At 51.5% G+C, this 13,234-nt stretch overlaps 1 protein-coding gene across 8 annotated transcripts in view; it reads left to right on the top strand.

Moving 5' to 3' along the window:
• Katnip (katanin interacting protein) overlaps nucleotides 1-13,234 on the top strand; it is a 160,821-nt gene that overhangs the window by 133,175 nt on the left and 14,412 nt on the right. For all 8 annotated transcript variants that reach the window (XM_020181975.2, XM_074059830.1, XM_074059832.1 and 5 more), the window contains 4 exons: nucleotides 1,846-2,577; nucleotides 3,261-3,466; nucleotides 5,010-5,088; nucleotides 11,480-11,657. In XM_020181975.2, the coding sequence (XP_020037564.2) occupies nucleotides 1,846-2,577; nucleotides 3,261-3,466; nucleotides 5,010-5,088; nucleotides 11,480-11,657 (1,195 nt within the window). The remainder of the gene's footprint in view (nucleotides 1-1,845; nucleotides 2,578-3,260; nucleotides 3,467-5,009; nucleotides 5,089-11,479; nucleotides 11,658-13,234) is intronic.

Below are 13,234 nucleotides of genomic sequence, written 5' to 3'. Positions count from 1 at the left end.
GTCACCCACTGTGCTGGCCTGAGGGTAGGGCTATCCACAGGCAAGGCAAAAAGGGGAAGCCCAGAGGAGGTGGACAAAGCAATACCTCCACAAAGAGGAGCCCAGGGAGGTGAGAGAGGCTGTGGAGAGCTGTGTGACAGAAGAGGGGAGCAGGGCGGCAGGGAGAGGCAGGATCAAGGCAGTTTCTGTTTCCTTCCTGCACTTCTCAGCAGGAGAGATTTATGTCCTGTCTGCCAGCAGTGGCAGCGAGGGGAAGTGCCCAGGAAGGAGTGATTGAAGACTCTAAGGAGAGGAGATAATTGATGGAGCCCAGCCCACCAGGAGACATGCAGAAAATGGAGTGCAGGGCACAGCATGCTACGAAGGGAAAAACAGTGTCACCAGCTGATGGTTTGTTGTTTTTTAGAGTAACACCTTTTAGATGATGGTTTGTGTGACTTGGCCACCAGGACCAGCCACTGCCTGACACTCACACTGGGGCTTTTAGACTCTGTCAGGAGCCCAGTGCCTTCAGAGCGTCCCTCAGAGGGCTGGCCTGACTCTCCACGTGCCGAGGATACAGGCTTCAGCCACACATAGAAGTAGGCAGAGCCCTTATCCTGCAACATACCTGGGTCTGGCTATGTAGACCAGACTGGCCTCAAACTTGTGATCCTCCCCCCTTGTTGGCTCTTTTACTAACATCTTCCCCTGATTCTAAAAGTAATAAATGTAAGGAATTTAGGACATAACGTTACAAAGAAGAAAATTAAAGTAAATAGGAAGGCCTGTTTACCACCCAGAAATGACCACTGTGCACATGCTGGTATATGTCATCCATGCTAGGACACACTTCATCTTCTGGCATTTCTCCCCTTTCCCATGTGTGTGTGGTGCTGAGGATCCAACCCAGGGTCTTGCACACAGTAGGCAAGTGCCATACCACTGAGCTACACCCTTAGCCCTTGGTTTTTTGAGACAGGGTCTTGCTACGCAGCTCAGATTGGCCTTAAACTCTCAATCCTCCTGCTTCTATCTCCCAAGTGATGGAGTTACAGGCCTGTGCCACCACTGCTGCTGGCTTTAACATTCTTTTATGAACCTTCCACCTGCTGTCAAATAGTCTTTGGGCTCATGTTGCTGACTCAGGCCCCCCAGGCAGTGGCCTTGCCCTGGCCATGGAAGCTTCTAAGTGGGATGACATCTGACAGAGTTTTTAACATGATACAGTAATCTTCCTGGGTTAGCTTTCAGTCACTGAGATTAAGGAGGAAAGGTTTATCATCCAGGGTTGGTTGGCCCTGTGGCCAGCAGCACATCATAGCAGGAGCATGTGGTGGAAGAAGATACTCACCTGGTGGTAGCTGAGAAACAGAGAGGAAGAGCTGGGTCCAGGGTCTTGATAACCCCTTGAGGGCATGCCCTCATGACCTAACTTCCTCCTGAAGGATCCACCTCCTCATAATAGCACCACAGGTTGGGGGCCAAGCCTTCAACATGGGCCAAACCAAGGCACAGCATTCCCTTGATCTACATGATAGTTGCATTCTTACAAAGTTCAAAGTCTTAAAAATACAAGAGTCTAGACTTGGGTGATCATAAACAAATTTCTGCCAACCCAGACATCTAGCAGCACAGTCAAAGGCTGCATGGCACAGGAGAGCATGCTCTGTGCTGGGCCATCCCATGCAGTGCAGGCTGTTGACATTGCTGGCCTGTCCCTCAGGTGACAGGAGGGCTTCTCAGGCAGGGACATAGCCATGGCAGCCCCTCTGCTTTTGGGACCATCCACCTGACGGTCTCTAAGGGTCCCTACTTCCTCATGTGCCGCTGACAGGATGTCACCCCCCTGTGTCCTCTTTTTAGAAGACACCCTGGCCACCAGGACATCACCACGCCCATGGTGGCGCAGTGAGCAGGAGTACACGCTGCACGAGTCGTGGGACTCTCTCAGTGCCTTTGATCGTTCCCACCGAGGCCGCATCTCCAACCTGGAGTTTCAGGGGGACATCCTGGACGAGTTCCTGCAGCAGCAGAGGGGCAGCCGGCTCAGCGACCAGCCGCCCTCCTGGAGGGAAGAGGAGCTGGAGGCAGAGCCATCACAAGGGCAGGGTGACTGCTCTGGAGAGAAAGACATCAGCGATGACTTTAAAATCCCTGTCTTGCCTTATGGGCAGCACTTGGTTATTGACATCAAGTCTACATGGGGGGACAGACACTATGTTGGCCTGAATGGAATAGAGATATTCAGTTCAAAGGGGGAGCCAGTGCAAATTGCAAACATTAAAGCAGAGCCTCCCGACATCAACATCTTGCCAGCTTATGGGAAGGACCCCCGAGTGGTCACCAACCTCATTGATGGGGTGAACAGGACCCAGGATGACATGCACGTCTGGCTGGCCCCCTTCACACCCGGCAAGTCCCACTCCATCTCCATTGACTTCGCGCACCCTTGCCAGGTTGCCCTGATCAGGATTTGGAATTACAATAAATCCCGGATCCACTCCTTCCGCGGTGTGAAGGACATCACCATGCTGTTAGACGCACAGCGCATCTTTGAAGGGGAGATTGCCAAGGCCTTGGGAACCCTGACCGGAGGTATGGCAAATCTGTGGGAATGTTCTCAAAGCCCCTCTCTGCTGCTCACTGATGCTGTGAAGGAGAAAAATAAACCCACAGGCTGGCCCCGCATGATAGATAGGGCCTCCTCCCCTAGACCTAGTCCACCCCCGCCCCCACCTCTTACAACATGGTACGTAGCGCTGATCCCGTTCACACTCTTCCACTGAGGGCCAGTCTTAGTCATGGTGCTAGACCCCAAATCTGAAGTTGAGGGGGGCTTTTAGTGAAGCGTGGGCCAGTGAGGGCTGGGAGGGATATAGTTTCAGGGGAAGCCCATCTTCATCCCCATCTTATGGGAGTTCTGGACCATACAAAAACTGAAAGTTCTTTCCCGCCTAAAGGCAAGGAACCTGGTAGGTCAGCCAGTCATTGGAACCCAGCTCCCAGGAAGGAAGGGGATGGGATCCCCTGCCAACCCATGCACTACAGAAATAGAATCTGCAGGGATCAGATATGGTACCACCCACCCAAGAAGAGATGTCACTCGCCTGGTGACAGATCACAGAGATTTGCACATTTGTGAGGATCTGTACCCAGATCAGGAGCTGTTGGTGACTTGGGGATGGCTGGGCACACTGGTTGATGGCTTTGGGCTCTGCATGTTAAAATCCCTGGGGCATGGAGAGTTGACCTTTCTGTCCTCCTGGTAACACCCGCAGCCCCAGAGCACTTTGGAGACACCATCTTATTCACGACTGATGAGGACATCCTGGAGGCCATCTTCTGTTCTGATGAGATGTTCAACGTGGATGTGGAGAGCCTGTGTAGCCTGCAGCTCGGGGAGGCTCTGAGGAGGCCCAGCACAACCGACAGCGAGGGCCACGAACGGCCCTTCACCCAGGCCGGCTCCAGTGCCGATGACATGGTAGGACTGGAGCCAGGAGCGGGGAGCAGGGCAAGTGGATTCTGCTGCTAACTCGGAGCAGAGAGGGAAGAATTAAGATGGATCTCCTTTAAGCTGCTGGGGCTACTGTCTTGACATCCCCTATTTTTCTACTTCGTTTTTTGTCCCGTATGTCATATTTCATTCTCTAATTATTTTTCTAAACGAAGTGAAGAAAGTATTCAAATTTTAATCAAAGCCAAGAGAAATCAGCTGTGTGTCATCTGTATAATTCAGAAGTTGGAATTTTTCCTCTGGGTTATGTTCTGATCTCTCAGTGTTGTTTTTGATGGAAGGGCTAGAAATACCTCTTATAGGCACCTTACAATTAAAGCAATGATCAGCACAGCTGAGGTTGCTTGAGCGGGTGCCATGACCCCCAGTGGAGTGCCATGTGCTGTTGTGCTTTCACCACCACCATGACCCATAAGTACAGATTGTTCATCTTCCCAGTGATGACACCAGCACCAGACAGACAAAGTGATAGCCCAGGGCACAACAGGAAGAGCATGGAGGCTAGAACATGAATTACTGACTCCAAAACTTGTGCTTTTCATCAATAAACACATTTTTTAGAAAATGAAAGATGACCTTCAGGGCAGTGTGGTCAGTCCAAATCAAGGACCAAGTCTTCAACATGAAGAGCCCTCAGGGCCTCTAGCAATATTCTTGCCACCATGAGGACAAAGGAGGTGTTAAGAGAAGGGAACCACAGGCTGTGGAAAGGTCTGTGGGAAGGTCGTGACCAAGGCAGGGTAGCTGGTGGCATGCTGACTCCACAGCACTCTGGGGCTGTCCGCAGCAGGGCCAGCAGAGCATGGGGCAGATGGAAGGGGTTAAGGATGCAGGTCACTGGGGTACGGCCCTCCCTCGTTAAAACAGCAACCTGTCACCCCACCTGGGTGACAGTTTTCACCTGTTGTCATTCTGCTCTTTTCAAGAGAAGCCAAAGATCTGGGCTTTTTTGGCAATGAAGTTAAGTGTCTTCCAAAGTGCCATGGTCTACATTTGATGCATGGGTGTCCCATGGGAGTTTACTTTGAGGTCCTTCATTTGCCCAGCAGTTTCCAAACAAGAAAGTTCCCTGTAAAGGATTCTGTATGGGCCCAACCCTCCAAGTATGGAAGGAGAACCATCCTATAGAAGACCAGCCATGTGACTACCTTTTGCATCTTGGCTCACTGGTCCATGGAGGACTGGAGGCACTCTTGCCCTGACTTATGGTACAAAGAAATTAATAGTGAGCAAAGCTTACACAAGACCCAAGAATGAGGGTGTGGTGGCCCATTTCGATTGTCAGTACCCAGCGCTGTTAGAAATCAGATGGCTAGACCCCGCCCTTGAGATGCTAGTTCAGTGGCCAGGCAAGGTTGAGAACCACTCCCTATGCTGTGACTCCTTCCTCCCCCCACCCACCTCCACAGGGTGGGTGGGTTTGGCATCTGGGCAGGCGAGTATGGCCAGTTCTGTGGGCATCACTAAATCCCCCTGCTCTCCCTCTGCTTCTTCCCCACCTACCTTGCAGACCCCAGGGCTGGAGCTGCCACCCAGTCCCCTGGTCCCTGAAGTCACCACGCCAGAGCCCGGCATATACCATGGGATCTGTGAGTATCCTCCTCTGGGGTGTCAGATGGAAGGAGGCCATTTTGGCCACGTGGGGCAGGGTTTCCTTGGACAGTTGGGCAGGTTGCCCCCTACACAGAGACACCAGGCCATGGGATGAGTTGGGGCTGGAACAGACCTCTACTCTGCTCACCAGTCCTGGCAGGGCTGCCTACTTCCAGCGGGGGACACCTCCTTGCACGTGCCTTCCCCAAGGGGCATTGCCACATTTTGTGCACACACACCCTGTGTTGACCACACTGAAGTCTGACCCAGGAGGCTGCAGCTGAATCATAGAAAGTGTAGAAGAAGAGGGCATGGGAGCCAGAGGGGACCCAGGCAGCAGTCAGTGCTGCCTTTTAAATTGAGCCACAGAGAAGACACATGAGCAAGGCAGGCCTGTGGCCTTCCTGTGCTGGGATTAGGGGAGCAGGGGCAGGCTCAGTTTACCAAGCTCTCAGACTTCTCAAGGTCTTTTGTATAAACTCCAGATTCTTAAATGTTAACTAATTTTATAGTGTTTTAAAATACTGTGTAAGCCAAATAAGGTACATCCTGTATCAGGCCAGCAGCAGCTAGCTGTGACCCTGAGCAAAGTCTCATCTGGGCCCCTGTTCATCTCTTTTTCCTCATTTACCATTCCAGCCAACTACTCTAATCCATGCCTATCCCTGCCAGCCCCTCTACCCTCTGGGAGTCTTTAGGCCAAGGTCTCAGCTAACTGTGATCTCCCTGTACTGGACCTTGTTATCAGGCTCTAGCTGCCCACTGTGTATATGTCACTACTTACAACTTATCTCTTGAAAATGAGAGCTACGCCATTATCCCTGCCCCACCCTGCCCTCTCCAGCATGTGGTCCCACATCTCCCTGCCTCCAGCCCTCCGGGACCCAGGCTGCTTCCCTCTCCTGCCCAGCCTGCCCAGTGCCCAGTGGGATCCCAAGAAGCCAGCTCTGAGGGCAGATGACTAGGCTGCACTTGGGACCTGCACCAGAGGCCTGGGCAGAGGGTAAAGTTAGGGCAGCCACATTGAGGCCTCAGCCAGCTCCACGGGGAGTGCAGAAGCTGGGGTGGCCTTTGGAGTTGCCTTGAGCCAAATGACAGGCCAGGTCTTTATAAACCTGTGTCCCCATGTCACTGAATCTGTGCTGCCCCTGGGGAGGGTGTGATCTATAGAGAGACACATCAACCCAGGAGGGTAACAAGCAGGGCAGTTGACAGTGAACCTCAACTGTCAACACTCCCAGCCCTCAGTCCTGGGATAAGAGAGGTCTGGGCAGCACCTAAGTGTGTGTGTACCCCCTTGCCCTCTACAGCCAGCTCCTCTCTATGAAGATTTTCCTCCAGTCCTCAGGGAAGATATCTCTCCCCCAACACCCACACCAAAAGGATGGCTTATCTCGGGGGAAGGAAGGTGACTTACTTTGAATCCTCACAGCCTCTTACTTTCCAAGTCACTCTGAATTACTTTAGAATAACACACTAGTTAAAGGAGCCAACCTGATGCTGAGCATAGATGTACACAGCTGTAATCCCAACACTCAGAGGCTAAGATAGGAGAGTGCAGAGTTCAAGGCCATCCTCAGCTACATATTGAGACCTGTCTTAAAAAAAAAAAAAACTTACATAATATAAAAGTCAACCTAATGTTAGGTGAGGACGCACACTGAAGTGGCTTCACTCCTCATTGAGGCAGTCTGGAGTTTTCCTGGCCTCACCTCACCGAGCACTCCCACTTTTATTGCCACACGCATTTTCCATGTTAGACAAAGCCTCTGAGGCCCAGAGAGCTAGGGTGACCCATGTAAGGTCATACAACCAGTACCAAGGCAGGGAATGGAACTAAGACATCTGACCCCAAAGCCCATGTGCCCACCACACCCCACACTGCCTTCTGGCTCTTGGTGAGAGGTCACCTCTCAGCCAAGGTCTCTGTGCCTTGGTAGGCATCCCCATGAAGCTGTGAGCTCCCACAAGACAGCAGACGTTTCTTAGTTGGCTCTCCCCAACATTGGTCAGGATTCTTTTTTTTTTTTAATATATTATCAATAGAAATTGAAAAAGGCAAATTCATTTGGCTTGTGCAACTAAAAAGTTTGGGGTCACTAGTCATTCACACAGTTGGATCCAGACACACCCTGTATCTCCACCTCTCTGCCTATTTCCCTCCCCTGTCCTCCACTCAGGCAGCACAGGCAGGAACATCTGGGAGCTCTGGGTTCACACCTCCATCTGGCAACCCCAAGTAAGAGGGAACTTCTGTGTCCCAGTAGGTCCAACAGGTATTCAGTCTCGGTCTGGCAGTGGTCACGTGTCCATTGCATCAACCAATTACCACAGGGGAGAGAGAGAGGGGATGAAAACCACAGTTGTCCCACGTGCAATCACCCACCAGCCCTGCAGCTTAGAGTGAGGGTCGGGCCCCCCAAACAGCATGGGCAGAACTAGGATAGTTCCCTGGAGGTCAGAGTCCCAGGCAGAAGTGGCCACTGTCCCCTCTGTCTGCTGATTTCTCCCATGATGCTGTGTGAATGTCTCTTCTTCTGAAGCAGCTCCTGACCTTTCTCAGAGAATGCCTCGGGGAATTTTACCCTGGGGTGGAATTCAGAGACCTTCACCCTGCGAGGACAGTAACTCCCTAGCCTCTCCTAGGAGAAAGGCCCCCCACTGGGCCCCTTCTGCATGTTGAGCACATGTGGAAGCCTGGGATTTCCACCTCTTTCCTCACTCTGCCACCCCCTACCCTACTGTGTCCTAAGTCCTCCACCTGCCTCACCAGCCTGTACAAATGGAGAGAGTTGAACAAAGGAGCTCGGGAATGCACAGGGGTTGGTAACATGGCCAAGCCTATCAATGCTTTGGAAGAGAGTGTATGACTTGCTAATTTGCAGAGGATACAAATTCTGGACGTTTTGCAAAATGAATTAGGAAAGGAGCAGAGGAGGTTGAAACATGGGAAAGAAGTAACAAAATTAATTTCCATTTGTATAAATACTAATTGATGCTCCTGAGGAAAATGAATATGGAATGCAGGCATCAGTATCACCTTCCTAGGCAATGGTGGAATCCATGGAATGGTGCAGCTCGCCAGGATGCAGAAACTGTTCGCTGAGAGAGGCTGGGACCCATGCTGTTTGTTTTCACAATGGGGAGCAGTGGGCCCATTTAAATCCACACCCCCTCCTTCCCCAGGCCTCTGCATCCCAGGAACCATCCTTACAATTCCTGATCCCTAGGTTAAAAACATCTCTCCCACCCCTCCCTTAGCCAGGCCATTAGAGGCAATATTGCCTCCCAAATAGGTCATGAATCCATTCACTTCTTCTGTTCTCACCAAGGCCACCCTCATCAGGCCCCCGTCAGCACCACATCACTCTGCATGGTCCACTGGATGAGTACTTTCCAAGGTGCAAATCAAACCTCATCAGTCACCCCACTGCTTAAAAACAGAGGATGCCTAAGCCAGGCATGATGGCACATGCCTGTAGTCCCAGCGTTCAGGAGGCAGAGACGGGGATCTCAAGATCCATCCCAGCCTGAGCTTCACAATGAGATCCTGTCCCAAAATCACAAAACAAAACAATATAAAAAAGGTAGCCTGCCAGGAGCTTCCCAGTGAAGTGGGGACCATCCAGACTCCTCCATGAGACCCGCCACTGCCCCACCTTCTCATCGCACTTTGCTCTGCTCCCTTGACTACTTGCCTCCAGTATGGGTCAACCCTGTTCTCCTCTTGGTCTAGACTGTTCTTCCAGAAATGCAAAAGTCTCACAGGTACCTTGTCAACATGAAAGCCCCAGTTTAAATGTCACCTACCCTGGCAGGCCATCCCTGACCACCCCACTCCTATGTCAATGTTACCGCTCCTTTGTTCTGCTCCTAGCGACCATTCTCTCTAGAGCTGTGGTGTTTCTCATCTGTTCAGTGTTTGTTGACTGCCTTGGAAGAGTTGTAAGCCCCTTGAGCTTAGAGATTTCCCTGTGTTTCTTATCCCTGCATTGTCAGTGCCCCAAACAGGGTCTAGCCACATCCATTGCCAGTGATTAACAGACACTTGTTTACATTCACTATGAGTTTGATGAGACCTGGTAGCTTTATTTTGCCTCCTCTGCTTTCAGACATCTGCTGAACACCTATTTTCAATCAATCATGCTTTTAAAAAAAAAAAAAAAAGCTTTATTGAGCATCTATTTGTCATTTTAGGCTCTGGGATGGAACCGTGAACAGAACCACAGAGCCTCCATTTCACTTGGGAAACTGGTGGAAATCAATGTAGAATAAATGTAGAATACTTGGTCAGGTATATTAAGGGCTGCGAACAAGACAGCAAGCAGGGTAAGGGCATAGAGAGTGACAGAGCACTACCTCAGCTCAGGTTACTAGGGAAGGGCTCCAGGAAGTGTCATGTAAACATAGTCAGGGGATGGAATGTATCAGACAGCTTCTGCTGTGGAACAACCAGCCCAAGAGTTAGTGGCTTAATATAGCACCCTTTATTCATAAGTGGCTCATGATTCTGTGGCTTAACTGGGAAGTTCTCAGCTGACAGGTGGTCTAGAATCTTTACCCACATGTCCAGCAATTAGGAAGCTCTTCAGAGTAACAGGTCATTAGGTTAGTCCTCTCCTTCCCAGGCAGTCTTAAGACTTAAAGTGTAGAAAGAGAGAATAGTGCCAGGCATGGTGGTACATGCCTGTAATCCCAGCTATATAGGAGGGAGGAGTAGAAAGATCACAGTCTAAGGACGGCCCAAGCAAAAGAATGAGATCCTATCTGAAAAATAAACTAAAGCAACAGGGCTGAGGGGCGGGAGGCATAGTTCAAGTAGCTACCCTGAGTTCAAACCTCAGTACCACCAAAAAGGAAAGAAAGAAAGGACAGACCCCAGCATACACATGCCTTTCAGCTCTGCTTACCTAGCATTTGCTCCTATCCTGTGGCCAGAGTGAGTCGCACAGCCCAGACTCAGGGAAGAGAGGTAGCTGCCACCTCTGCATATGGTGAGAGTCAAGGACCCGGGTGGGAGGCACAGACAGCCATAATGTCACTGCCAGTGCCGCATCCTGCAGGCCATGCCTATGCTCACAGCAACCTTGGCACCATGAGGAACAGAAGGGCTGAGGCACAAAAAGGCTGCTGGGAGGCCCAGGGTGCCGGACAGGTTGCCAAGCTCAAGGAGGTGAAGGGATGCAGCCTGGTCGGAGGACATCCTGTGACCTCTTCTGGGCTTGTGGGTCCTCTAAGCAGAACCAGGAGGGGGTAGGATGACACCAGCTCCCTCTGCCATCTTGGCAGCACTTGTGTTCTGCAAACGTCGCCAAGAGCTTGAGCCTTTTGAACTCAGTCACTCAAAAGTGTGAAAATAGGCCACAAATTCTCTCAGGGTGGGACAGCTCCTGGGCCTGAGCCTGCTCTCATGGGAGGCCAAGAAGAAGTTCCAGCCACATATGTGACAGGGCGAGACCAAAGGATTCATCCAGCCTGAGCTTTCTGCGCACAAGAATGAGTCATCTGGCCTGTTTGCCCCCGACCCATGAAGGTCACCTCTAAGTGGGCTCTGATGGAGTGGGGGCAAGTGCAGGGGACAGGATGCATGTGTCGCCAGAGCCCACTCCCTTTACCCTGATCCTTGTCAATGCTAATGGTAGGAGCCAATGTGCATGGCATCAGTTTCCCAGACTTGGAACTCACTGATATAACTGGCCTGTCTAGTTACCTGCGATCATTTGTCTGCACTGAGTCCCAGTGTTTGCCAGGCACTCTGCCAGAATCTGGGGACTCAACATGGTGCTCTAGAAAAACAGATGGTGGCATTTCTCCCTGAAGGAATTACTACCCCTCCAGCAGAGCAGATAGATATTTACCAAATAATCAGAAATCACAGTGGCCACTGGGGCTTAGAAGAGGAGGTGCACAGTGGTGTAGCAGGCTGTGAATGGAGGTTTGACCTGGCCAGAGAAGTCGAGAGAAGGGAGCTGAGATCTGAAGGGATCCCAGAAGGAGTGAGCAACACATGCAAATGCCCTGTGGTAGAAGAGGGGAATGGAACTATGAGTGGCTGTCTGGGTAGAGCTGAGGATCCCTGGTGCCCAATGAGGCTGGGAAAGTGGTAGAAGCATGCGAGAAGGCCAGCCATGTAAGGGTGTTAATGTGGGTATGGTGACATGACCTGGGACATGTTGTAGGTTTAAGCAACACTAGTCTGTTCAGCCTGTGACATGTCCTCAGCCTCAGCCATGGCCTGGTCCTGAGGGCCACTGAGAGGACAGAGGCGGGGTGAGTCCGGGTTTGTTTTGGGAGAATGCAGAAGCTGAAGCTGTTTCTCTTCCTGTCTGCACCTTCCACTTTCTCTCCAGCCTCTGGTGTTGACTGGCCCCTTTCCTCCTGTCACAGGCCTTCGGCTAAACTTCACTGCCTCCTGGGGAGACCAGCATTACCTGGGACTCACTGGCCTGGAAGTGGTGGGCAGGGACGGCCAGGCTCTGCCCATCCACCTGCACCAGCTGTCAGCCTCCCCCAGAGACCTAAATGACCTCCCCGAGTACACGGACGACTCCCGGACCCTGGACAAGTGAGTGTCTGCCAGGAGCTTGACTCTGAGGACAGCTAGGAACCAGGGCCATCCTGCATCTTGGATATCAGACAACAGCACCAGGTCCCACATGTAGCCTGCCCCAGCACCCTGTCTGTGAGGTCACGTGGCCACAGGAAAACTCAGGCTCAGGAGAGAGAGATGCCCCACCCGGGGCTACATAGCTAGAGCTAGGCAGGGGTCCCAGCCAGGCGCACACTGGTTGGTTTTCTCTACCTCACTCAGCATGGTGCTGCACACAGTAGCTGTCTGAAGACCATTGTACCCCAGGCCTCCTCCATGACCTCAGAGGTGCTGGCCAGGGAGGACTCTGCGCTGGCCCTGGCCACACTGCCCCCACGTTTGTCAGATTCCATGAACCAAGGTTGGGCTACATCAGTGAAGGACAAGCCTCACCTCTCACATCCATACCCAAGGACCTATAAGCCACAGACAGAGCTCATTCTGTGCTCTGGACAGTGTGGGGCCTGAGTGCTGCCTGTAGGTGTGAACTGGAGGAGTCCAGGAGAGTCCAAAGGCTGGAGTTCAAATCCTGCCTCTGTCCTCTGCCACCTATTAAGTTACCTCACCTATCCAATAATAATAGCAATGACAGTAACAATAACGACAATATAAATGCCAGTTTTGAGGCTTCATTGGCTCCAGGCCCTGGGCTGTGCTGGCCGGTTACAGATACTCACCAAGGCCTATAAAAAGGAGCACCATCACCTCCCCTATTTCACAGATGAGGACACCGAACTTAGAAAGTGCTCAGAGGCCACAGGCTTGCTAAGTAACAGGCCTGGTCTGAATGCCTGTGGGATGCCAGCATCTCAGCCCTAACCACTGGCCTCTGCATCTCCTCCACCCTGGTTTCCTTGTCAGTAGGATGGGATGACAGTTCCCATGGCTAAAACCTGGAGGGTGTCTGCACACAGTGATTCACTTCTGTAATTCCAGCTACTCACCAGATGATGATTGGGAGGATTGTGGTTCAAGAACAGCCAGGGCAAAAAGTTAGCAAGACCCCAGCTCAACCAACAGGCAGGTGTGGTGGTATGTACCTGTAATTCCAGATATGCAGGAGGCACATGTAGGAAGATTGCAGTTTGAGGCCAGCCTGGGCAAAAATGTGACACCCTATCTGCAAAACAACTGAAACAAAAGGGCGGAGGGCAGAACACCTGCCTAACAAGTATGAGGCCCTCAGTTCACACCCCATTACCATCAAAAAACAAATGAAAACCAAAACTCCAGATGAGATCTGTGCATGCTACTGGCTAAGAGGTCTCCCCATCAATCTTTCTCATTTTCCTTATGAGTTATGTGTTGAAGGAAGCAGGGTTTTTGCCCAGTGGAGTCAGGACTTCACTGCTTACATCCCAGTGGTGGTGTTTCACCTGTCCCTTGACCCCCTCTATTTCTGGGAAGTTGTTAGTTCCATCTAGAGGCCACTGGGGCAAGGCATCTATGCGGAAGCCACTGAGTTTGACTGTCACTCATGCGTGCTGTCTTCTTTTCAAGTTCTTGGTAACAGCAGTGGCAGCCACCCTCAGCCTCTGTTTTATTCAGCCATC

Source organism: Castor canadensis, chromosome 17 (genome assembly GCF_047511655.1).
Source record: "Castor canadensis chromosome 17, mCasCan1.hap1v2, whole genome shotgun sequence".
NCBI lineage: Eukaryota > Metazoa > Chordata > Mammalia > Rodentia > Castoridae > Castor > Castor canadensis.
This window is presented reverse-complemented; position numbering and strand designations above follow the sequence as displayed.